General features: G+C 37.1%; 1 protein-coding gene across 2 annotated transcripts in view; it reads right to left on the bottom strand.

Moving 5' to 3' along the window:
- Positions 1-26221, bottom strand: part of Sec11a (SEC11 homolog A, signal peptidase complex subunit) — a 39000-nt gene extending 12779 nt beyond the window's left edge. Inside the window, exons 1-3 of one of the 2 annotated variants that reach the window (XM_076848782.2) lie at positions 25868-26221; positions 8760-8869; positions 891-1040 (exon numbers count right to left, since the gene is read on the bottom strand). In XM_076848782.2, coding sequence (XP_076704897.1) covers positions 891-1040; positions 8760-8869; positions 25868-25918 — 311 coding nt within the window. In that variant the 5' untranslated portion in view covers positions 25919-26221. The remainder of the gene's footprint in view (positions 1-890; positions 1041-8759; positions 8870-25867) is intronic. The other variant, XM_076848781.2, reaches the window with a different exon arrangement.
- Between the last annotated feature and the right edge of the window lie 514 nt (positions 26222-26735).

The following is a 26735-nucleotide window of genomic DNA, read 5'->3' as shown; positions in this document are numbered from 1 at the left end:
AAGCTGAGGCAGGAGGACCTCAAGTTTAAGGCCAGCCTCAGCAACTCAGCAAGACCCTGTCTCAAGATAAAAAAGGGCTGGGATGTAGCTCAGGGTAAAGTGCCACTGGGTTTAATGCCCAATATCAAACAAACAAAAACAATCTAAAGGTTTTATAAGTATCTTTTCTGGTTCTAAAATGTTACAATTCTATATTTAAAGAAATAGTTCATACTTCAGAAATTTTATTTTGAATTTTAAAAGTTGATGAATTTATTCTAACTTATTTGAAATGTATGTTATAGTTACATTGTCTTATAGTTCTTTTTTTTAAGATTAGAACTGCTTTATTCCATTATATCATAAGAATTTATATAGGATCAATTTTTTATCATGATTATGGGAGTTATATCCATGCTTATTAATTGACAGGGAAGTAGAGAAGAACCAAGAAAAACCTCTGGAAAAATCAAGGAAATAAATTAATTAATAAAAAACTACTTCAAGTTTTCCAAATGTTCAAATCCTCAGTTGTCCATAAAAATGGACTGGGCCCAGTGGTTTCTTGTTCTATCATAATTGTTATGCTATCAAAACTAAAGACTAATAATAATAATAATATTAATTAAACACTAATAAATGTTTAAAAACAGGAAAGAGCAGAGCATGGTGGCACATGCCTATAATCCTGGCAATTCAGGAGGCTGAGACGGAAGGATTGCATGTTCAAGGCCAGTCTCAACAATTTAGCATAGCCCTAAGCAATTTATTGAAACCTTATCTCAAAATAAAAAATAAAAAGGTCTGGGGATGTAGTTCAGGGATCAAGTACTCTCCCCATTCAATCCCCAGTCTCCCAAACAAATAAACAAACAACAACAAAAACCGAGAAAGACATAATGTGTACCTACTTTTCATGAATCTTTAAGACTCGGTGAACTATAGGAATTTCTCTTCCTTCTATTCTAAAAACAACAATTTCTCCCACTCGTATGGGATCTTCAACTCTATTTGTTAGAAAGAGAAGATCTCCTCTATGAAATGCAGGTTCCATGCTGCCGCTGGGAGAGAAAGAAAAAGCATGAGGTTAAATTTACTTTTTAAATTAGATATACAACACTAAGTCAAAAGTATCAACCTTTTACTATATACAACACTTTAAGAACTATCTCTTGGGGCTGGGGATGTGGCTCAAGTGGTAACGTGCTCGCCTAGCATGCATGAGGCACTGGATTCGATTCTCAGCACCATGTAAAAATTTAAAAAATAAAGATATTATGACCACCTAAAACTAAAAAATAAACATTAAAAAAAGAATTATCTCACCAAAATGTATATTTTTCTTAAAATACATTTTTAGAAACAAAAAACTTTGCTGTACATTGAAATCACAGGGATCTTTAAAAAACAAAAAAATAGATGCCTGCTTCCCATTCCCAGACTTTCTGATTTTGGCATATGACCTAGGCATATGACTTTGGCATGGCCTGAACTAATAAAGAATTTTTAAATTATTGGTCTTTACTAACTAGTTCCATTTCAAGCATTTCTATTCAAAGGAGCTTAAGTCTTGAAAAGGGCAGTGTTGCTAATTCCTTAACCTTTTAAAATTTCAAATGACAAACAGAATATAAAAGAATGAACTTTAAAATACTGCCCTTATACCCACCTCATCTGAAAACACTAAACATATTCAAATATTCAAATGAGAACTGGATCATCTTCTTTTGCCTTTTATAAAGATAGAGACCAAGATGACCTTATGGGCTCAACCCATCATAGAGAAAAACAGCTCATCAAGTCAAAGAACTGTCAGCTACAGAGATAACACTGTGTTACCAATTTACTTATTTATTTATTTTTAAAAGAGAAACAAGAAAAAAAAAGGTGGTTATGGCCAAGATTTTTACTTAATTCTATGGTAAAAAGTAAGAAAATGCTACAGAACATAGTCTTAACTCTCACGTGTTTTACCTTACACGATGTTCTGATAAGATCCTTAGATATTTCACTAATTAATAAGCTCATCTCTATGAAAAAATAGCACATCAGTATAATTTCAGGACACAAGCTTCAGTTTTTAATTTCAATAGTTCTGAAGTAAGACTAAAATAGGCAAAATAAAATTCAAAATAAGAATATCATTGAACATAATGATGCATGCTTTTAATTCCAGCGACTTCAGAGGCTGAGGCTGGAAGATCACAAGTTTGAGACCAGTCTGGGCCACTAAGCAAGACTCTGTGTCAAAAATAAAAAAATAAAAAGGGCTGGATATGTAGTTCAGTGGTAGAGCACTCCTAAATTCAACTACTAGTACCAGGGATAGTGGGCAGGAATAACTTCAGAGTACAAACATTTTTGTTTGAAGAATTCAGTTCCTCTAAACAAGGGAATAATGGAAGTGATTCCCAAACTTTAATGCACATTGGAATGACCTAGAGAACTTTAAAAAAAAAAAAAAAAACATGTCCAGGTCAAACACCAAACCATTTATACCAGAATGCCTGGAAATGGGAGGTAGGTATCATTTTTCAGATCCCACCGATTCCAATGTATAGCAAAATTTGGAAACCACTAAGAACATGGGTTTTTGTACGTTTGTTATTAAAGCTCTTGTTCAGGTTCCTTGAGGGGCAGTGAGTTCTCTTCTTCGGCAAATATCTAGTCAGAAGGAATGTGTGTCTGGTGAAAACATTAGAGAAGATATTCTAGACAAAAAAATTTCAAGTTTCACTTTGATTAATTTTTAAAATTAGTGACACTTTTTCTTCAAATAAAACCTTACCTGAAAAAGTATATAAATAAAACAGATAAAATTTGAGCTGCTCTGGTTGAATAGCTTGTCTTTATTGGGCCCTTATATACAAAGTGCTAATCTAAGTCTTTTTAAAGCAATTCTTTAAAACAGCTTTATGATATAGGTACTATAATTATTCCAACTTACAGATAGGAAGGCTGATGCTTATAAAAGTCCAAGAAGTTATACATCAATAAAATGAGAAGGGTGAGATTTGATTTAAAGAAATCCCATATAATCAACTCTTGTTAAGCTAAATTGCCTCTGAGCAATTTTAAGAATTTTAAGCAGGGAGTACCATAATTATATTTACATTAAAGAAAAATCATCTCAGAAGTTATAGAGTATACAGAAGACACACAAATATTTTTAAATTAATAAGCAAACTGGAAAAATGATAAGACAGATTGGGAGAACAACTTTCTAGGTTATTATTATAATTGAATGCTTAGTTGTTACTGTAATTGAACACTTGGTAACTATTAAAAGTATCACTTAAAACTCTTAGTAGTGGGCTGGGATTGTGGCTCAGCAGTAGAGTGCTCAGTAGAGCACTCTCCTCGCACAGGCGGGACCCGGGTTTGATACTCAGCACCACATAAAAATAAAGGCATTGTGTTGTATCCATCTACACCTAAAAAATAAATATTAAAAAAAAAAAAAAAAAACTCTTTGTAGCTGGGCATAATGGCACAGGTCTGTAGCCCCAGCTACTTGGAAGGCTGAGGCTGGAGGAACTCAAGTTCCAGACCCTGGGTTCAATTTCCAATAACACAATAAAAACAAACAAACAAAAAAACCCCACTTCTTTGTAAAAATGGATATAGGCAAATAATGAGAAAAAAATAGACATTTTTAGACAAAGGATGCACATAGACAATTACCTCAATTATATTAAAAATATACATAAAAGACTAAAAAGTTAACAGTTAATTATATCTCAGAATTACGAGTGACAGTTCCATCTAATTTTTTGTATGTTTTCAACATTTCCTATAATAAAAATATATTAACATTTTTCCTGATTATAAAAGCATTTTTTTTAAAGGTCAGTACAACAGCCCAGGCAGGAAATGACAACAACCTAAAATAGAAAAACAGCAGGGAGAACAACTATAAAATGATAGAGGGAAAATAACAAATTTGGTGGCCAATTAGATATGGCAGAAGGAAGAATCAACAATGACTCCTAGGTTTTAACACTGGCAACTGAACAGATGGCAGTGTTAGTCGCAGAAATGAGAGAGTGGTTTTGAGAAAAGGAGATGTATTTTACAAAATTTATTTTGTAGAGATTTAAATGCCTGGTCAACATCCAAATAGAGATGTCCAAATATGGGGTGAAAACAAGAGTCTAGACTTCAGTGAAGCAAGCTGGGTGAGAAACAGACTTAGGAATTCAGATATATACAGCAATTAAAATATATGAAAGTATGAAGTGAGAGGATCATTTAAACTTTCATTATTATTTTTTGTAGTGCTGGGGACTGAATCCAGTCCTTTGTTCATTCTAGGCAACTGCTCTACTACTGAGCTAATTCCCAGTCCAAGAGGACCATTAAAGAATTAAACTGGGGGGGAGGAGGGAAGGAAAAAAAAGTTCATTGGATTAGACAAAGGGGAACGAAGGGAAGAGAGTGGGGATGGGAATAGGAAAGACAGTAGAAGGAATCGGACATAACTTTCTTATGTCCATATATGAATACATGACCAGTGTAACTTCACATCATGTACAACCACTAGAAGGGGAAATTATACTTCATGTATGTATGATATGTCAAAATACATTCTACTGTCATGTATAACTAAAAAGAACAAATAAAATATTTTCTTAAATAATTAACAGGGGAAAGCTTTATTTTTATTCTTGTAGTACTGGGATTGAACCCAGGAGTACTCTATTACTGAGCCCACATCTCCAGTCCTTTTTATTTTTTGAGACAGGGTCTCACTAACTTGCTCAGGCTGGCCCCGAACTTGAGATCCTCCTGCCTTAGTCTCCAGAGGCACTGCGATTATAGGCGTGTGCCATGGTGCCAAGTTGGGGAAAACTTCTTAAACATTAAATAAATCATTAGCAAACCTTACTATTATCTGATTTAACTATACTTTTAAATTTATTATATCAATCATGATAAATTTTATTTTTTAATTAACACGTTCAATTGTACATATTTACAGGGTGTCATGTTTGACATGGGTATATGTTGTATAATGTTCAAATTAGGGTTAATACATCACTTCAAACAAAATTTCTTATAGTGAAAAATTTCAAAATTCTTTCTTTTTGCCCTTTTGAAATACAGAGTACATTATCATTATCTATGGTCACCCTAATTATGTAATGAGACACTAGAATTTATTTCTCCTAACTATAACTTAGTACCCACAGATCAGTCTTTCCCCACCTTTCACTCTCCCTTACTCTGCCTAGCCTTTGCTACCCAGTATTCTACTTTCAACTTGTATGAGAAGTTGTCTTTCTGTGCCTGGTCATTTCATGTAACACAATGACCATTCAGATCTATCCATGCAAATGGCAGGATTTCATCCTTACGGTAGAATAGAATTCCACTGTATACATGTACCACATTTTCTTTACCATTCTTCAGTTGATGGACACACTGAAGTTGTTTCCATTTCTTCATTACCATGAACTGTGCTGCAATAAACACTGGAGTTGAAGATGTCTCTTCAACATATGATTTTATTTCTTTTGGATATATAGCCAATAGTGGGATTGCTGGATCATGTAAAAGTTCTACTTTAATTTTCTGAGCAACCATTTTTTAGAAGGTATATAAAAAAACGTTAATTTTTTTAAAAACAGAGTTATACTTCATAAAGGAAAACATTAGGTTCTGAATATTACCTGAAATTTTAGTTAATAAAATAATATGGAAGTGTCTTTATAGCCAAAGCGTCACAAAAATTCTAAAAGTGGGGCTGGGGTAGAGCTCAGTGTTAGAGCACTTGCCTTGCATGCATGAGGCCCTGGGTTTGATCCTCAACACTACATAAAAATAAATAAATAAAAATCCTAAAAGTGGATATGCAGTCACCCTGAGTCCTCTGAGACATATTTGGTTTCAGGTAAAAATTATATTCCTTGAAGTTATACAAAACCCTGACCAGGTAAAACCTACCTGGCCTCCCTGTAATCATATAGATTACCTTCCTCTAGAGTTAGAGTGTAGCTCAGTGTTAAAGCTCTTACCCAGCATATATAAGTTCCTGGGTTCAATTCCCAGCACAGAAAAAAATGTTTTTTTAAATTTTTTACCTTTCTCTAATGACTACTTTCCTTCTAGTCTTGACCAAAGTCTTCTCTAATATAACCCGGTCTCTCTTAATTTCTTTTCTTGATCTTAGATTGGCAAACAAAAAAGCTTATTAGTATATAAACACCCTAGCTACCTAACTGTCCAAATGTGGCTCTTAAATACCAACTCATAAAACAAATTTTTCAGTTACAGAAGAATAGGCTACTTTCAGGATCACCAATATTTTGAGCAGGTCCTCTAGTCTAATTCCCTGTTTACTCCAGTACCCTCAGTTTAGAGGCTGATTGTCCTTAAACACCTCCACTGAAGGGAACTAAATCTGAAAGAGTCCCAGAAGAATCTCCAGAAGAAGACTCCACTGGTCCTTTCTCTACAACTTTTCCCCAGAGTGCCAATTAGTATGGATTCTCCTTCTGTTGGTTGTTTAAATACTTTGCAAATTGAAGCTCTCTTACTGAATTCAAGGCTGGGAATTTAGGGGCACATAATTTCAGAACTGGAGAGGTCTACTGACATCATCCCCAGGTCTAACATTCATTTCTTTAAAAAAAAAATTTAACCTTCATTTCTTTTTTTTTTTTTTTTAATATATTTGTTTTTTTAGTTTTAGGTGGACATAATATCTTTATTCTATTTTTATGTGGTGCTGAGGGTCAAACCCAGTGCCTCACTCAATGCCAGGCAAGCGTGCTACCACTTGAGCCACATCCCAGCCCCCTTCATTTCTTTAAAAAAAAAAAAAAAAAAAAACAACTTAACCTTCATTTTATAGACAAGGAAACTGTGGTTTAGTGAATAAGTAAGTGACTTGCCCAAGGTTGTAGCTGGACAATCAAAGAGCCAGAGATTTATACTCACAGAGTAATACATTAAATGCTTTCCTGGCTAACAAGATTCATACATTTCTTTGGATCTCTAAAATCATAGTTGCATTTGATTAATAAGGAGAGAATTAAAGTACAAGTAATCAGAGACCTAGAGCTGGGGTTGTAGCTCAATGGTAGAGAACTTGCCTAGCATGTGTGAGGCACTGGGTTTAACCCTCAACACCACATAAAAATAAATCAATAAAATAAAGGTTGAAAACAAAATCAAAGACCTAGCCAGTATAGTGGCGTACATCTATAATCCCAGTGACTTGGGGGGCTGAGAAAGGAGAATCACAAATTCAAGACCATCCTCACCAACTCAGCAAGACTATATCTCAAAAAAAATAAAGTGTGGGGTGCAGGGGTTGGGGATACGCCTCAATAAAGTGCCTCTGAGTTCAATTCCTAGTACTGAAAAGTAAAAAATAAACCAGAGACCTAATGTCTTCAACCTGGAAGTATGAAAAAATGAAAACAAAATAGTCAGGTTCATCTTGATAACGGTAATGTTAAACTGAGAGTGGTGGTATACACTTATAATCCCAGCAATTTGGGAGGCTGAGGCAGAAAGATTCGAGTTCATGGACAGCCTGAGCAACTTAGTAAGACCCTGCCTCAAAATAAAAACCCAAGCCGGGTGTGGTGGTGCTCACCACAGTGGCTCCAGAGGCTGAGACAGGAGGATCATGAGTTCAAAGCCAGCCTCAGCAATGGTGAGGGGCTAAGCAACTCAGTGAGACCCTGTCTCTAAATAAAAGTACAAAATGGGGCTGGAATGTGGCTCAGTGGTTGAGGGCCCCTGAGTTCAATCCCCACTATCCCCCCAAAAATAAAAAATAAATAAAAACAAAAAAGGGCTAGGGATGTAGCTCAGCAGTACATGTTCCTGGGTCCAAATTGCTAGTACTGCAAAAAAGAAAAAGGGGAGGAAAAAAAAATACTGCTTTTTTAATATCAACTGTACCTCAGTAAAGTGGTTAAGAAAAAAGTGTAATGTACTATTATCTACATTATAGATAATGTTAATGATTCTATTTATTTTCTATTTGTACTCTATTATTTCCAGAAAAGATTTGAAATTACAAAATTAAGCCTAAAATGAGAGAATATAATAATTCAATTAAATAATTGATAATTCTCCAAAAATGAGATACTAAAATAGATTTTAAAATCACTAAGAGTATAAATACAAAGATAAGAGAGTGGAAAAAGAAATTTAGTATTATCTTCACCTTAGAAGATGGAATTAATACCTCAAAATTTGTACAGTCTAGTTTAGAACTGATATTTAAAGGTCAACAGAAAATAAGAAAATAGTGATGCTTCTTACTGCATAAAAACTCTTTTAATTTCTAGAGATACTATAAAATATAATGAACCAACAACTAAATTATCAAAGTAAGGAATGAATGACAGAATTTCAGGAAAATAAAGTACAGTGAAATTTTCATAAGTGATGTGCCAAAAATAAAGCTCACCATAATATCCTTTTTTTAAATTGTTTTATTTTATTTATTTATTTTTATGTGGTGCTAAGGATGGAATCCAGTGCCTCCCACATGGTAGGCAAGTGCTCTGCCACTGAGCTATAGCCCCAACCCCTCCCATATTAACCTTTTATAGAAAGGTCATGGGCCCTTTAAGGTTCTGATGGAGTGCCTGAGAAGGTGAGAATTTCTCATAATTGAGAAATAGTAACTAATTTTTTTCTAGGCCTTCTTCTGGGAAAGAGTTTTTCTAAAGGACTGAAATAAAAGTTACTCAATATCTCAAATTTTTTCCAAGTAATGCCATGCAATTTCATGCCTTGAAAAGAAAAATTGTTACCTGAGCACCACTACAATTGGACTTTCACTTCCAGTTATTACCATTAACCCCTTCCAGATCATTAGTGCCGAGGAGACAATCATTCCAAAATTTAGGACTTGATAATACAGCTGTAGGAACAAAAGAGAACAAATCAGATCCACTATTATCCCCAACCAGGAAAGCAAGTGAAAGTAGTATCCATTAATTTAAAAGTTTCAAGTAGTACCCTTAGGGCAGCTGAAGTTCTGAGACATTCTTTAAAATACTATAATAATTAAACCCTGAGCATCCCAGAACAATCCTCCTCTCACCTAAAGTACCCTGCTCCATTTTGTTTACTAAAACACTAATTACACCTTTATTACAATATAGTATTTTCAGAACTTTTCACATAAACTATTTCATTTGGGCTTCATAGTAATTTAGCTTAAATTCAACAGCATCCACATGCACTAACTGTGACAGTAATGTAGCTTTGCTTCTGAACTTTAGAACTTAATTCTCTATAGTATTTCTTCCTTGACAAGCACAAGATAGTCAACAACATTTAACTCCACTTCCTCATTTTATACTTGAGAAAACTCAGAAAGAAAAGACTTCATAGAATTCTAAGCTTATCAGACACATAGTTAAGCCTTGAAGACCAGTCTCTGTCTTACTAAATTTCCACTACTCTACAAACCTAAAGTTTTTATGACTTGAATAAGCAAATAGAACAGAAAGGCATTTCAAGTGAGCTAAGTGTGTTGGGGCAAGATTAGAAAATTGGTAAAAGTAGAGAGGATAAATGTATCCCAAGGCAAATATTTCAAGAAATGAAAGAATGGTGCTGGAAAATACTAGAGAAATCTGACAAAACATATTAAGGTCAGATTACAAAGAATCTTAAATGTAGGACTGAAATATGGGCCTGAAAAAGCATTCACAATATAAAGTTCAAAAACAAGTTTCAAAAATATATATAATATAGGCTCATTTTTGTATTTTAAAAAATAATAATATGTGCTGTATGTGTGGCACATGCCTGTAATCCTAACTACTTCAAGGCTGAGGCAGAAGGATAACAAATTTAAGGTCAGCCTGGGCAACTCAGTGACACCGTGTATCAAAATAAAATAAAAAAAGGTCTGGAATGTAGCTCAGATGAAGAGCACTCCTGGGTTCAATTCCCAGTACCACACACACAAACAAAAATTATTTTTACTTATTCTTATCAAGAATCTCTAGAGGTGCTGAGGTTGTGGCTCAGTGGTAGAGAGCTTGCCTAGCAAGTACGAGGCATGGGTTCAATCCTCAGCACCACATAAAAATAATAAATAAAATAAAAATATTGTGTCCATCTACAATTAATATGTGTGTGTGTGTGTGTGTGTATATATATAAATTTAAATTTATATATATAAATTTAAAAAAAACAACAAGAATCTCTAGAGGGCTGGGGCTGTAACTCAATGGCCCAGTGCTTGCTCGCACATGTGAGGCACTAGGTTTGATCCTCAGCATCACATAAAAATAAACAAATAAACTGGGGAGAGTGGCTGCCTCTGGGAAGAGAGACTAGGAGTCAGAGTGGAAGGGAAATACCTTCTAATACATAGTTTCATGTTTTTAAAGTTTCTACTTTATGCAAGTATTACCTACTCAAATATAACTGCTTAAGGGTCTAGAGGTGTGGATTTAGCATGCACAAAGCCCTAAGTTCAATCCCCAGCAACAAAAACACATAGATAAATAAATTGTTTATTTTCTTAAGTCCATACTGATAGCCAGGATACAATTTTTCTGGCATTCCAATTAACATGAATAACATACTATATCAGTATAATTAACAAACATCATCCACAAAGAATACATGGACATTTTCTAAGATACATTTGGAAATATTTGCTGTTCTCTGAATAATGGAATAGTAGGAACATATAAGTCATCTGACCAGTCTGACACCTTCCCTTCTAGTTGAGAAAATTGAGGCACAGAGAGGCTAAATGAGGTACTGATGACTGCAAAGCAACTGGCAGAAAGAGCAGCAACTAATACCATCTCTTCAAGATGGAGGCTTTCAAAAAGATAAAACCAATCTTTTTATTCAGATGACTAATTTCAGGAAGTGGAGGGGGAGATGATAAAAGGAAGAAAACTAGCTTCTGAGAAGTAACCATGGTCAACCAGGGGTAAAAAAATCATGAATTCAGCTTAGTCTTCATTTTTCAACTTTCCATACAAAAAATATCATTTATAGGACCAATTTGTAAATGACAAGTTGTAGGCCCCAATCCAGAACCTCTGAGGGAGGGGTTCGGGGATTTTACAAAAACTAGGAAGTTTAGTTCCATAATCCCTTATTCAAAATCCTTGGGAGATCAGATATGTTTTAGAATTCAGAATCAGCCAGATTTTTAAAACACAATACCTGCATGGACCACATATGCTATTCTAAGCAGGGTCTATGGCAACATCCCATAATCAAACATATTAATATTTCCTCATAAAATGAACATAAAAATACACAGTAAAACAAATAAGAAATAAAAATAGTTACACCCCTATCAAGTCAAGCATATTGTGTTGAGGAAAACTTTTTGTCTTCAGAAAGATTGAGACATAGAACTGTCAGAAGAGTTACTTAATAAGATACCCAATAAGATTACTTTTTTTTATTTTGACTGGCTTTGTTTCCCAGGGTGGCCAGGTTGTCCTGCTTCAGTCTCCAGAGTAGCTGGGACCACAGAAGCACTCCATCGTGCCCTCTGTAATCATTTATTTAATTTTTTTGTGGTGCTGAGGATTGAATTCAGGGCCATGCTTGAGCTAGGCAAGCGTTCTACCACAGAGCTACACCCCTATTCCAATGATGTATCTTTTAAGTGAAAAACAAATGACATAAATTTTATAATTTCCTATATCTCTGGCAAGGAACTCATTATCCCATCCATATTTAACCTTTTCCTTGGACATGTCATGCTACATTTACTATAGAATCATTATTGTGAAATTTATCAAGATCCTCCTCCTCTTCTTTTTTTTAGGGGGGTGCCAGGGATTGAACCCAGGGGTGCTTAACCATTGAATCACATCCCCAGCCCCTTTTAAAGTTTTATTTTATTTTTTATGTGGTGCTGAGGATTGAACCCAGCGCCCTGCATGTGCAAGGCAAGCGCTCTATTGCTGAGCTACAACCCCAGCTCCCCTTTTTAAAATTTTGGTAAAGGGTCTCACAAAGTTACATAGAACCTCACTAAATTGCTGGCTTTGAACTAGCATTCCTCCTGCCATAGCCTACTAGGCCACTGAAATTATGGGCGCTGCCACCATGCCTGGCTTCTTTTTAAAAATGGTACTAGGGATGGAAACCCAGGGCCTTGCACACACTAGGCATATGCTCTACAACCCCAGACCACATCCTCTTCACCTTTCATACAAAAGTTAAATGTCCCTCACTGTGTTTAACTGGTATGTTCATTAAAAGGTGCCTGTGTATAACACTGCTAAGTCAATCTATGGGCAAAAACTTAGAAAGAAGCATATTATTTGCTAAAACAAATACCCTATCTAAAAAACAGTTTGAAAAGTATTATACTCTACTCCCTTTCTTTTTCCTCCTCTTTTCCTGCCAATGATCTTCACTCAAAAGTCAAACTTATTTTTTAAAAGTAGGAAAAAAAAGTGAAACTTACTGCCCCTCTAGTACCTGCTTTCTTTACCACTACATCTGAATGCTTATGAATGTATATTATCAGAAAAAGGTTTTATCTGGTATTGGCAGAAATAAAGTGGCAGCTACTTAAACTCATACCATTTGACCACATCAAGCTAACTATTAATAAGACATTGTGGCGTGTGTAGAATAACAACCACAGAATTGAATAGCCCTATTATTGTTTTCTAAGAAGTGACTAGAATAGTATGTTCCTCAATGTTCAAGGTGAAACTAAAAACAATATTATTAAAACCAATGAGGTGGGTACAGTGGCATATGCCTGTTATCCCAGCCGCTTGAAAGGCCGAGGCAGGAAGATCATAAGTTCAAAGTCAGCCATAGCAACTTAGCGGGACCCTTTATCAATATTATTTTAAAAAACAAAATTAAAAAAGAGCTGGAGATGTGGCTCAGTGGTTAAGCACCCCTGGGTTCAATCCCTGGTACCAAAAAAAAAAAAAACAACCCTCTATTATAAGACAAAAAATTCAGCCATATAATAGCTGAGATTATGGGCTGAGGATGTGGCTCAAGCGGTAGCGCGCTCACTTGGCATGCGTGCGGCCCAGGTTTGATCCTCAGCACCACATACAAACAAAGATGTTGTGTCCGCTGAAAACTAAAAAATAAATATTAAAATTTTCTCTCTCTCTCTCTCTCTCTCTTCTCTATCTCTAAAAAAAAATAGCTGAGATTAATTAAAATACTATAATTTAATAGTCCATAATCTGGAAATTATATCCAGTTATATCTACTACAGTTATCAAACATACCATTATGTTTCCAATTCAGATTATGTAAAGTTCAATACATAGGATATTTGGGAGCAAGGGACAAAGTTTAGTGGTAGAGTGCTTGTCTAGCAGCTTTGAGGCCCTGGATTCAATTCCTATCAGTGTAAAAACAAAAACATATAGAATATTTTCACAAAACTTAGACTTATGGCAATTTCAAACAAAGATAGTATTGACCATGGAAGCAAAAATGTATTTTAGACTACAAAATAGTAGTTTGTGTAAGTCTTAAATTCCATTTATTTTAAGACCTCAAACTAAGAAACCATTAATCTATAAACACAATTCTGTTTTCTAACTCACAGGAACAGGAGTATTTAGAAACTGTGAAACTTGTGGTGCTGGCAAAACTGAAGTAAGCTCAGGATACCCACTTTTACTGTGATCCAATAAAATCACCAAAGGCCCCAGCATGTATCTTAAGTGATAATTTTTAAAAATCCTTTTTAAACAAGCATAATATCAATAATAGTAAAGTAAATTTAATTTTTAAAAAATCTGGGTTGAGGGTATAGCTCAGTGGTAGAGTATGTTTAGCATATACAAGGCTCTGGGCTCAATTCCGAGCACCAATTAAACAAATAAATAAATGTATGCTGCATCTTTCAAAAATCTGACCGATCAGCCCAGGTAAGGTGACTTGTGCCTGTAATTCCAATTAATTGTGAGGTTGAGGCAGGAGAATCACTTGAACCCCAGGAATCTGAGGTCTAGAGTCTAGACAACATAGCAAAAAAACAAACAAACAAACAAAAAAGATAAAATGAAAATACATCTATACATACACCTGTTTACCAGTTTCCCTCATAATAGCCTCAACCTTGAAATAACTCAAGTGTCCATCAACAGTGAGTAAATGAACTGCAATATTTCCAGATAATCAAACACTACTCAGGAATAGAAAGGAACGAATTGATACATTCAATATAGGTGAATCTCAAAAATATGCTGTTTTAGCCAAATTCACCTACCTGCCTAAAATAACTAAAACACTGAACAAAACATATAAAACAAGAGTTTCAGGCATTGGACATGTGGCTGTGTCCAGGTAGCATATGGCTGTGATTACTTAGAAAGCAGAAACTAACAGGGGGAGACTAGTTGCTCTAACCTATAGACCAAATACAATTTCCAGACCACAGGACAGAGCTCAGTAGTTTACTTGAAGGATAAAAAAAATGGTAGTTTATAGCCAGGAGCAGTGGCAAACATCTTTAATTCCAGTGGCTTGGGAGGATGAGGCATGAGAGTCATGAACTCAAAGCCAGCCTCCATAACTTAAGTGAGCCCTTAGCAACTTGGTGAGACCCAGTCTCTAAATAATATACAAAAAAGGGACTGAGGATGTGGCTCAGTGTTGAGTGTTCCTGGGTTCAATCCTTGGTATCAAAAAAGGAAAAGAAATGGTAGTTCAAAGAGGTAAAGGCATCTGGAGACTACAAAACAGTGCAGAAATAAGAACTACACAGAGATCTGCAAAGGGTTTCTTCTCAAGTCTTGGACTAGGTGATGATCAATGCATGCATATGAGGAAACTGCGGATTTAAACCATTTAAAAGGAACAGACAGAATAATTCTCAAAGCTTACATGGGGTAGGAATAGTTTGCTTCTACCAGCTGGAGTGGAAATCCTAACAGATGGGGCTTTCAATAGAATATGCAGAAAGATTTTAGTCACTTATGGTACTCCTAGACTAAAGGCTGCTCTGAATCTACCTAAGGTTCAAAAGAGCCTTGAAAGGACTAAACTGTTTCCAAGTAACCTGCCTGCATCTCTGAATAAAGCAAGAATATTTATGCAAACATGAAAACTTCTAGTACCCAAAAAGGTAAAATTCACAAAGTTGGGCAACCAATAAAAAATTACCAGATGAAGGTTGGAGCTATAGCTGAGTGGTAAAGCACTTGCCTAGCATATGTGAGGCCCTAGGGTTCCAACCCCTGCAGTGCAAAACAAAACAAAAACAAACCAGACATGCAAAGAGACTAGCAAATATGACCCAGATGAGAAAAATCAATGGAAACAGACCCAGAAATGACTGAGGTGGTAGGACTAGTAAACAAGGACATTAAAATAGCATGTTCAGAAAAGATTGAGCATGTTAAGTAGAGAAAGATATGAATATCCAAGACAGCAGGGCACAGTGGCATATTCTTATAATTCCAGCAGTTCAGAAGGCTGGGGCAGGAGGATCCCAAGTTCAAGTTCAGCCTCAGCAATTTAGTGAGACCCTGTCTCAGAAATCATCGAAATCATCATCATCATCATCATCATCATCATCAAATAAAAGAGGGCTGGGGATGTGACTCAGTGGTTAAGTGCTGCTAGGTAATCCCTGGTATTAAAAAAAAGACATAAATCAAACTTCTGCAAATTAAAAGACACAATATCTGAAATAAAACTTACACAAGTAAAATAGCAGATTAGATACCACAGAAAAGTTTAGCAATTTGAAGTCACAGCAATAGAAATAATCTCAAATAAAAAAGTGATTAGGAAAGGGAAAAAAAGATCGGAAAAAAAGGGAACAAAGCAATTGAAAAATAATATCAAGCAGTCTAACATAATGTAATTGGATTCCCCAGGAGGGGTAAGACAGAAAAAAAAAATTGAAGAAATCATAAACAAAATTTATCCAAATTTGACTAAGACCATAAACCCACCAATTCAAGAAGCACAGCAAACATCAAGCAAAAGAAGCATGAGGAAAATTATAACAAAACACATGATCATCAAACTACTTAAAATCATTGATAAAAAGAACATTGGCTAGGTTGGGTGGTGCATGCCTCTGATCCCAGCAACTTGGGAGGCTGAGGAAGGAGGATTACAAGTTCAAAGCAAGCCTCAGCAATTCTGCCAGGCCCTGTCTCAAAATAAAAAGTAAAAAAAGCTGGGGATGTAGTTCAGTGACAAAGTGCTCAGTAGCAAAATAAATAAATAAATAAAAAGCAAGAAAAAAATATGTAAAAAGAATCAATGATAAAAACATCAGCTTCTCTTTGAAAGCATCAAAAGCCAGAAGACATGGAGCAAAACCTTTAAGTACTGAAAGAAGTCAATTGTGGTGGTCTTGCCTGTAATCTAATGACTTGGGAGGCTGAGGCAGGAGGACCACAAGTTTGAGGCCAGGCTCAATAGCAATACCCTGTCTCAAAACAAAAAATAGGGCTGGGTTGTGGCTCAGAGGTACAGCACTTGCCTACCATGTGTGAGGCACTGGGTTCGATCCTCAGCACCACATAAAAATAAAATAAAAATATTGTGTGGGCTGGGGATGTGGCTCAAGAGCAGCGTGCTCGCCTGGCATGTGTGCAGCGGCCGGGTTCGATCCTCAGCACCACATACAAGCAAAGATGTTGTGTCTGCCGAGAACTAAAAAATAAATATTAAAAAATTCTCTCTCTCTCTCTCTCTTAAAAAAAAAAATTGTGTCTACCTATAACTAAAAAATAAAAAAATAAATAAAAAAACAAATAAATTGAGCCAGGGGTGTAGTTCAGTGAAAGCTTGTCCCTGGGTTTAATTCTCAGTACTGCAAAAATAAATAAGGAAAAATAAAGCAGCAGTGGCTGCATTAATATCATACAAAGATTTTTCTGCAAAAAAATATTACCAGGGACAATGGTGGTCATTTCATAATTATAAAAAAGTAAGTTTGTCCATGAGGATATAACAATCTTAAATGCTTATGTAACAAACAACTTAGCTTCAAAATACAGCAAATATAGGAATTTTTATAGTCAGAAATTTCTTTTTTTTTTGGGGGGGGTATTGAGGATTGAATTCAGGGATACTCTACCGCTGCACCACATCCCCAGTTTTATTTTGTATTTTTTATTTAGATATAGGGTCTCACTGAGTTGCTTAGCACCTCACTGTTGCTGAGGTTGGCTTTGAATCCTCCTGTCTCAGCCTCCTGAGCTGCTGGGATTACAGGCGTGTGCCACCGTGCCCAGTTATAGTCAGAAATTTCAAAACCACTCTGTTAGTAACTGATACAGCAAGAAAACAGAAAATCAATAAGGATATAAAAGATTTGAACAACACTTCCAACCAACTTGACTTAATTGATATTTACAGAACATTCAGCTCAACACCCAACACCAGCAAACGCATATTAAATTCCTTTTAAGTACATACAGAACATTTACCAAGACAGACCATCAGGACTACAAAACAAATCTCAATTATATAATGTAAATTATACAAAGTGTATTCTCTGTTTACAATGGAATGAAAAATCAATAATAGAAAGACATCTGAACAATCCCAAATGTTCAGAAATCAAATAACACATTTCTAGATAACTAATGGTAAAAGAAGAAATTGGAAATTAGAAAGTATTTGAACTGAATAAAAATACAACATTGTAAAAAGTGTGGGATATGCCTAATACAGTGGACATAGAGGAAATTTTTATAGCTTTAGAGGCTATAACTCAGTGGTACAGCATTTCCCTGGCATGCACAAGACCCTGAGTTGAAAGGTTTTACATTTTAGGTTGTTTTTGTTAACACTATGCATTCTACCCATGGTTCCTAACCTTACTACAGAGAGAGCTTCCCCCCTCACCCTGCATTTACTATCTCACAGGGAGTTCCCAGATGACTATGGAAGACTCTAGACCTGGTTTTTATGTTGCTACATAAATCACCTAGCACCAACCCAAAGTAGACAGCTATGATATTACAACCTCAGAACTAATCATGAAGCCTGATGGCATGCTTCCTGTCCTCAGTGTTCCTATCAAAATCATCATTCATAACGTTATGGAAGGCCTTATTCTGCAGCACAGTATCCCAAACAAATTGCTTTTGATCACAAAATGTTTTTTTTTTAATTTTAATATGTTTTATATTTTATTTATTTTTTTATTGGTTATTCAAAAATGTATTTTATGGCAACTAAATCACAGTAGTAAGCACAAGACTGTAAAATGTCTTACTATGTCCTCCACAGCCTTCAAAAATCTTGTGTGAAAGAACAGTGGAGGTAGGCCAGTTATCAACTTATTCTCTCTCAACTTCAAATACACCCTTCTAAGTATTACTTGAGGTGATTTTATAACATTCTCCTTTGCCAGCTGGTTAAACAATGTCAGGTTTTATTAATAAAAGGTGGGGCACACCTGGATTCCCACCAATTTGGGAGGCTGAAGAGGAGGTGCCCAAGTTCAAGGCCAGCCTGGGCAACTTAGTGAGACCTTGTCTCAAAAAAAAGCAGTGGAGAGGGTAGAGAGGCTGGGACTGTAACTTAGTGGTAGAGTGTCACTGGGTTCAATCCCTATTACTGCCAAAAAAAAAAAAGTGGGGAGGTGGAGCGCTGAAGGGCCACTGCTAGGCAACAGAGGGAGTAAGGGGATTCTCCTGGTTCCAGTGGTATTTATATACGACACAGTAGTAGTGGATCTGTGTCTAGGAGCCTAGTAGTGCTCACCTCAGGGAACATCATAGTTGGGCTCTAGATACTACCCAGTCTCTGGCAAATTTCTCAGCTTCTCATTAGGCCAGATCCAGCTTACTAATCTGAACCAGATCCATCTTACTAATCTGTCAAATGTCACTGCCATGCAATAACAGGTTGCAAATTCCTGTGGCAGTTACAACTTCTTCAAAGAGGTCTAAATTTCAGTTTAGGAAGGGTGGTTGTAGGAAAGTACTTTGTTAGCTCTTTCCTTATCCTACTGGGTAGTGCTATTTTCTGCCTATGCTACCTCTAAACCCCTTAAGAGTTCTCTTTTACCTTTCTTGTAGTGAAGTATCTTTTACTATTTAACTTCCCCACCCCCCAATGTTGGGGATTGAACCCAGGGTTTCACACATGCTAGGCAAGCACTCTACCACTGAGATACATTCCCAGCCCTTAGTTAACGATGTTTTATATTAAATATTCATTGCTCAATTCCTGGTGACAGCGATCCTCTGACACCCATCTAAGGCTCCCATATAAAAGTTAAGAAAAACAAGTCAGGTGCTGTGGCTTGTTTGGGGGAGGTTCAGGCAAGTGTAAGAAAGCTAAATACATCATCATAAAATTTTTAAACTCATGTATTAACTACCTATTATGAAACAAGATAAACAATTAGTTTTTAGATACATGGGGGTAAACCAGAAAAAAACAATTGTAAGAAATAAAAATGTTGGGCTGGGGTTGTGGCTCAGTGGTAGAGCACTTGCCTAGCATGCGTGAGGCACTGGGTTTGATCCCCGGCACCACATAAAAATAAACAAAATAAAATAAAGGTATTGTATCCATTTACAATTAAAAAAATAAAAAATAAAAAATAAAGAAAATTCTGCTATAGCTAGAATATTGCTGTTTTTTATTATATATCTCTTGTATATAAGTATATATAATATTTTGATAAAAATAAAAATTGATTTCAAGAAGAAAAAAGTAGGTTATGAGTGATGGCACAAGTTACTCAAGAGGCTAAGGCAAGAGGATCATAAGTATAATGCCAGCAAGAGCAACTTAATGAGATCCTGTCCCAAAATAAAAAATAAAAAGGGTTAGAGATATAGCTGAGTAGAATCCTCCTGGGTTCAATCTCCAGTACCACACACATACAAAAAAAAAAAAGGCAATTCAGGTAGGACTGTTCATGACATTAACTCTTCAGTAAGGAAAATTTGAGTCACTGCATCAGGCAAGAAACCATGACCAATTTAGGTTCTTGTGGAGGGTACAGGAAGAAAACAGCCATGACCATGTGACCAATTACAGAAACAAAGGATAATTACAGCACCTTAGACAGAAATATCTTAGCTTGAATTCTATCTTTCTTCCTTGAAATCAGAAGACAACCCTTTTGGAGAAGAGTTATACTGTAATCACAATTTCTGCTTAAGTAGAGCTCATCTCTATTGTTTTAGTCTTGTACCGTCTACTGTTGAGAATGAATAACCATGCTTGTTTTTATGTCCATGGACAGAATGTTATGAGGATGTGAAGTATGAAGGGACAGTAGCAAGAAACATCTGTAATCCTTGCTAGGTGCTACATTCTGGATTTTTCAGTTACACAGGGAAGAAAATGATTTCTAGATGGTCAAGAAGAACATACCTGTGGATGGCTAAAGGCAGTTTAATTTTTTTTCGTGTAATTTTCTTGTGTATGTAATGGAGATTGATGTTAATATTTCTACATTGAAATGTGGCAATTTGTTAAGGAATGCTGACACCCTATCAGTGATAAAAACTTTCCTATTCCTAAACAAGATCAGATTAGTTTCCAATCATCAAAAAAGAAAAAAAGGCAAAGAACAGTAATGGATTTTCTGTGTTGCATACACCTCCGATTTGCTGCACATTTACTCATATTAGGTCCAACCTAAGAAAAATCTGGGTGCAGCCATTATAGTAGTGCAGCACATTGGTATCCCCAGCTATTGCTGGCGGGGGAGGGGGCGTGAGGCAGGAGGATAGAAAGTTCCAGGCCAGCCTTAACAATTTAGTGAGCCCCTGTTTCAAAGAAAAAAAAAAGAAAGAAAGAAAGAAAGAAAAATAAATAAATATATATATATATGTGTGTGTGTGTGTGTGTGTGTGCGCGCGCACACGTCTTAAGAGGGTCAATTCATTTACAACAACAAAATTATCAAATATACCTTAAATTCAATCAGATACTGCAATAGCCATTAAGAGTTGGGTGGTCCATGATGGGCGTGGTGGCACACAGCTGTAATTCTAGCAGTGAGGCAGGAGGATCAACAACAGTTCAAAGCCAACCTCAGCAAAAAGAAGGTGCTAAGCAACTCAATGAGACCCTATCTCTGAAGAAAATACAAAAAAGGGCTGAGGATGTGGCTCAGTGGTTGAGTGCCCCTGAGTTCAATCCCCAGTACCTCCCCTCCCCACAAAATGAGTTTGGCAATCTTAAGAGAAAGATATTAAAAGAATGATGGAGTCTATCAAGTTTTAAGGACTTTACATTTAAGCAGAAAAACACAGAAAACCCAAAGAAAATTCAATCAAGCAAGTAAAGTAATAGAAAATTCAATTAAATAATCAACCTGGAGGTAGCTAAGCAAACGTCTATTAGAGATTAGTCACATCAGGACTCAGACACAGATCCAATCACATTCTTACCAATATCTCCTAGCCATTAAAAAATTTCAGTTCAGAGAAGAAAATTCCAAAAATTATATGTGAAAAAGTGAAAGGACTCACACCTCTAATTCCAGATACTTAGGAGGCTAAGATAGGAGGATGGAAAACTGAAGACCAGCCTCAGCAACTTAGTGAGACCCTGTCCCAAAATTTAAAAAAGGGCTGGGGATGTAGCAATGCTCTTGGGGGTTCAATCCCCTGTATTGAAAGTAACCATAAAATGAAAGTAAACATAAAAATAAATAGCATGACATATTTATTTACTTAGTGAGTAAACACCTTTTAATTTCAGGTGATTTGTAATTGAAAATGAAATTTTTAGCATGGTGTGATGGTACACACCTATAATCTCAGTTACTTTAGAGGCTAAAGAGGACTGCAAGTTCAAAGCCAGTCTAGGCAAATCAGTCAGACTCTGTATCAAAATTAAAACAAACAAACAAAAAAGTCAGGGTGGGGGCTGGGGATGTAGCTCAGTGGTAAATCACACACTTGACTAGCATGCTGGAAAAACAAAATTGTTAAAATTTGCTACGCTTGGGCTGGAGTTGTGACTCAGGGGTACAGCATTTGCCTAGCATGTGTGAGGCACTGGGTTTGATTCTCAGCACCACATAAAAATAAATAAAGGTTGAGGCTGGGGTTGCAGCTCAGCAGCAGAGCTCTCACCTAGCATGTGCAAGGCCCTGGGTTCGATTATCAGCACCACATTAAAATAAAGGATTGTGTCCAACTACAACTAAAAAATAAATATTTAAATAAATAAAGAAAGAAATAAAGGTCCAACAACAACTAGTAAAAAAAAAATTGCTACACTTTATATAGGATAACATTTGTGAATTGATTTGAAAAGCTTCAAAACTAAATTGTTGCTGTTTTTTGTTAATTTTTTAAATTTTTAAAATATTTTTATTTTTTGGTACTGAATTAAACCAACTGGGCATTTTACCACTGAGCTACATCCCCAGTCCTTTTTATTTTATTTTGAGACAAGGTCTCCTAGGTTGTCAAGGCTCACCTCAAACTTTTGATCCTCTTGCCTCAGCCTCCCAGTGTTGTTGCTTTTAAACCCCATATTCCAAAACTTAGTTTCAAAATTTTAGCTTTTATAAGCTGGGGATATAGCTTGGTGGTAAAGCACTGGCCTAGCACTGGGGAAGCCCTGAGTTCAATCCTCAGCACTGCAATAAATGAATAAGTAAAATTTAACCTTTATAAGTATTAATTTTTTAAAACTAAAGATAACAGTGAATAGACTTTTCTACCTATTGAGGAAAAAAAAGCCATCTCAATGTGCATCAGAAATGCTATTAACCAATGGAATGATGGAGTAAAAACGGTAATATTTTTAACAATTCTCAAGCCAACTGCAGAATACACTGCTGTCAAAAATAAATATAAAATCGGTGAGGTTGTGCACGCCTGTAATCCCAGTGACTTGGGAGGCTGAAGCAGAAAGATCCAAGTTCAAGGCCAGCCTCAGCTCCTTTGCCAGGCACCAAACAACTTGGCAAAAATTTAAAAAGGGCTGAGGACTTAGCTCAGTGGTAAAGCGCCCTGGGTTCAATTCTCAGTAACCACCCCCACCAAAAAAAAAAAAAAAGAAAAGAAAGAAAGAAAAAACAGAACACAGATGTTTATAGCAGTGTTATTCCTAACTCCCAAAACTGGTAAGTGACTAAGATGTCTTTAAGTAGGTGAATGGATACATTTTGGTACATCCAGAAAATGGAATACTATTCAGTTCTAAAAAAATTAGCGGGGGACCTTAAGTGCAAACTATTAAGTGAAAGAAACCTATCTGAAAAGGTTATATACTCTTATGATTCCAAGTACATGACATTCTAGAAAAGGCAAAACTATGAAGACATAAACAGATCAATGTTGTCAGGGTTTGGGAGGATGAACAGGTGATGCACAGAGGACTTTCAGGGCAATGAAATTATTCTTATATACTATAGTGGATACATGTCATTACACATTTGTCCAAACCCATAGACTGTATAATATCAAGAGTGAACCTTAAACTATGGACTTTATGTGATTATGATGTATCAATGTAGTTTATCAAATGTTACAAATGTACCAGTATGATAGGGGATGTTGGTATGCCCAGAGGGTAGACACGTGTCAGAGGACAAAGTATAAGGGAAATTCTGTACCTTCCTCTCAACTTTGAACCTAAAACCCTCTTTAAAAAATTAAATAGAGGCCTGGCACAGTGATGCCTGCCTGTAATCTGAGTTATTCAAGAAGCTGAAGCAGGAGGATAACAAGTTTCGGGCCAGCCTGGGCAATTTAAGAGAGATCCGGTCTCAAAACAAAATTTTAAAAGGGCTGGGGATGTGGTTCAGTGGGAGTACTTCCCTGAATTTGATTTTTCATGACCACAGAGGAGGTAAGGAGATTAGAGAAAAAAATAATTAAAACTGTACATAATCTGTGATTCCATATATAAAGTGTAAACCCCTCCACACTGACAAAAAGCAAAGCAGCAGTTGCTTAGGGCTGGGTGAGATGAACTACAAAGAGGAAACAAGGATCTTGGGGGTAACAGAAACATTCTGTATCTTGATTGTGCACCTAACTGTAAAAACTCATTAAATGGCATGCTTTGTACTCAATGTTCAGACTTTATTTAATAAAATATTTCTCTATAACCTAATAAGAAAAAACTAAAACAAGACTAAATAATCAGAGATTTGTTATGTGTGCCATATATAAATAGGCATAAATAGGAAAGTTATGCAAGTGACAGCAATTCTAGGAGGAAGAAGACAGATCAAAATCCTATTTTCCTTCATTTGATTAACTCAGTCTCTACAATCGCTGTCAATTCTTTTTTCCAAATAATATATACAGGTAAAATCTCATTTCAACTCTTCCCTCACATTATCCTATGCTATCTAATCCTTCCCATCCATTCCTAACAACCTGAGAAGTTAGGGCGGACAATTTCACCATATACTCTTCCACTAGTCCTGAATGTCCTGGACGTAATGGATTCTGAACCAGTCATTCCATAGTAGGGATATAAAAAGGGTAGCCTACTAATTCTCTCACCATGTTCCTGTCTATAATTTATTATAGAAGTTATCAATAGTTGACATTTTTCTTTGTTTCTCTTTTAAACTGGTAAACCTCGAGCAGGAAGTATGCCCTGTACATGTCTGTGGACTCAAGAGCCTGCCACATAGTATGTCTACAAGTATTCAGTGAATGTTCTCCCATTCTTTTTCTCTTGAATTATCAAAATGCTAAACAACCCACAAAAACGTTAAGGTCTTTCAAGGCAAGGTGTGTAGCTCAGTGACAGAAAAGTGCTTAGACTGTGTACAATCCCCAGCACCAAAAATAAAGATCTTGGGCTGGGGATACAGTCAGTTAGTTGGTACAGTGTTTGTCTTGCATGCACAAGGCCCTGGATTCAAACCCCAGCATACATACACACACACACACACACACACACACACCCCAAAAAAAAAAAAAAAAAAAAAAACTTTCAAATTACAGTTTAAATGTCAGTTCCTCTTTAAAGATGTTCCTAATATCTGACTGGAACCTCTCAATTTTGTAGACACATTTAAGAGGTAATGATACCAAGCTAGCTAAAGTCTGAAGAAGAGTAAGGGAAGGGTGTATACCTACTTCCCTAAATGGCAATTATAAACCATGCGAAATACAAATTGGGGGTGGGGCTTTAATAGTGACATAGGGATAATTCTTAACAGCAAAACGAAAAAAAGACTGACTTCAAGCAAAACTGATCTACAGACACACATGGTGTAGAAGACAAAAAGGAGCAACCTTTTTGTAATAATCAAATAACTGCAAAAGTACTCTCAGTACCTTTTGATACTAACAAGATCAAGACAAAGTAAGCTTTAGGGGTAAAATCTGGAGACCTAAATTTCAAGATCCTTGTGTCACTGACATCGCACGGTAAAACCAAAGATTCACAAGAATGCCCACTTCTTGCTAAGTGGACTCAAGGACAAGTAGAGTAACTATTTCAACTCTAAGCTTAGAGTCGTCCAAGTTAAAGTCGGTGCAGCCCGCTGGGGCCCAGCTGGACTGGAAAGATAGCGACGGAATGAAAATAGGAACGGCTTTTGTAGGGCCTACAATCACCTTTCCGAACTGCTAAATCTTGTCTCCCTGGATCTTCTCCGGACCCCAGCGGCAGTGGCTTCGACTGGAGAAACCGAGTTGACTGCCTTCACTGTGTAAAACAATAAGAAACCTCAACTCCCATAAAGCGCTCCACGATTTCTATCTCACTGGGAAGAATGGAACATGAAGACACTGCGTCCCGCTCCGTCCCAGACAGATCCAAAATCAGTTAGGGGGTTAAACACAGCTGGTGGACAAAGGGCGTCTGGCCACCGACTCCAAAGAAAGGGGATGATCCAGCGTCAAACCGCGCAGGCCCTCCACCCGGCTCAGAGCTCCTCCGGGGCCCGCAGCAGCAGCTTCGAAACGACAAGAAGAACCCGAGGAAACAGGGGAGTCAACCTCACCTGCCTCTTGTTCATCCGCCGCACATCGTCCAAAAAGTCTAGAGACAGCATGGCGGGACCGACTAGCGGGACACCGGCAGCGAGGAAGCACTATATGACTACCCGGGGAAACCGCTGGCGCGCTGGCCGGGCTCACAGTGGACGGGACCCCGCGGCGCCTGCACTTCCGCTTCCGGGGCGGGAGCCGACGCGACCCGCCCTCTCAGTGTAGAGGGACTAGAAGCTCACAACCCTCCTAGTGCAGTCCGGGGTGCCTTTGCGGTGGGAGAGCCTTCCGGGTTTGGCCCTTGACGGCTGGGAACCGACGGGATCATGCGGTGTCCGGTTCAGCTTGGCGGCTCCTCGTGGAAGTGATGGCTAGACCAGCCTGCGACCTTTGGAGGGCGGGCCTCGTGTGCTCCTGGCCAGTTGGAAGCCGAATCTCAGTGCCGGGAGGGCTGAAGCGACCCGAGCGCCCGCGCGGGCTTGCGCTGGCTGGGCGTGGCCCTGGACGTGTCTCCTGGCAGGCAGTCAGTTCTCTGGTCGAGCACTTGCGGTTCCGTGCTCCTGGAAGCTGACGACTAAGCTGGTGTCAGGAGGTGCTTTTCGCGTAGAGGTAGCAGGCTTGAAACTTTCAAAGCACTGCCTGATTTCACAGTCCGAAGGCTGTCGGTGATTTGGTGATAGAACACTTGTATCATGTTCAGGACCCTAGGTTCCAACCCCGCGCCCCTCAACCCCCAAATCGAATTTACAGTCAGGTTGGAGAGAAAACAGCCTGATGCAATTAGAAAATGACCAAGCTCTGCAACAGCATGATGAGACCACCGCTGATGACGCTGGTCAGGAAGTCCATTCCTCCCCAATCTTGACTCTTGCTAACAAATTG

Source organism: Callospermophilus lateralis, chromosome 3 (genome assembly GCF_048772815.1).
Source record: "Callospermophilus lateralis isolate mCalLat2 chromosome 3, mCalLat2.hap1, whole genome shotgun sequence".
In the NCBI taxonomy this organism is placed as follows: domain Eukaryota; kingdom Metazoa; phylum Chordata; class Mammalia; order Rodentia; family Sciuridae; genus Callospermophilus; species Callospermophilus lateralis.
Note: the sequence above shows the minus strand (reverse complement) of the source record. Positions and strands in the feature narration are given on the sequence as shown.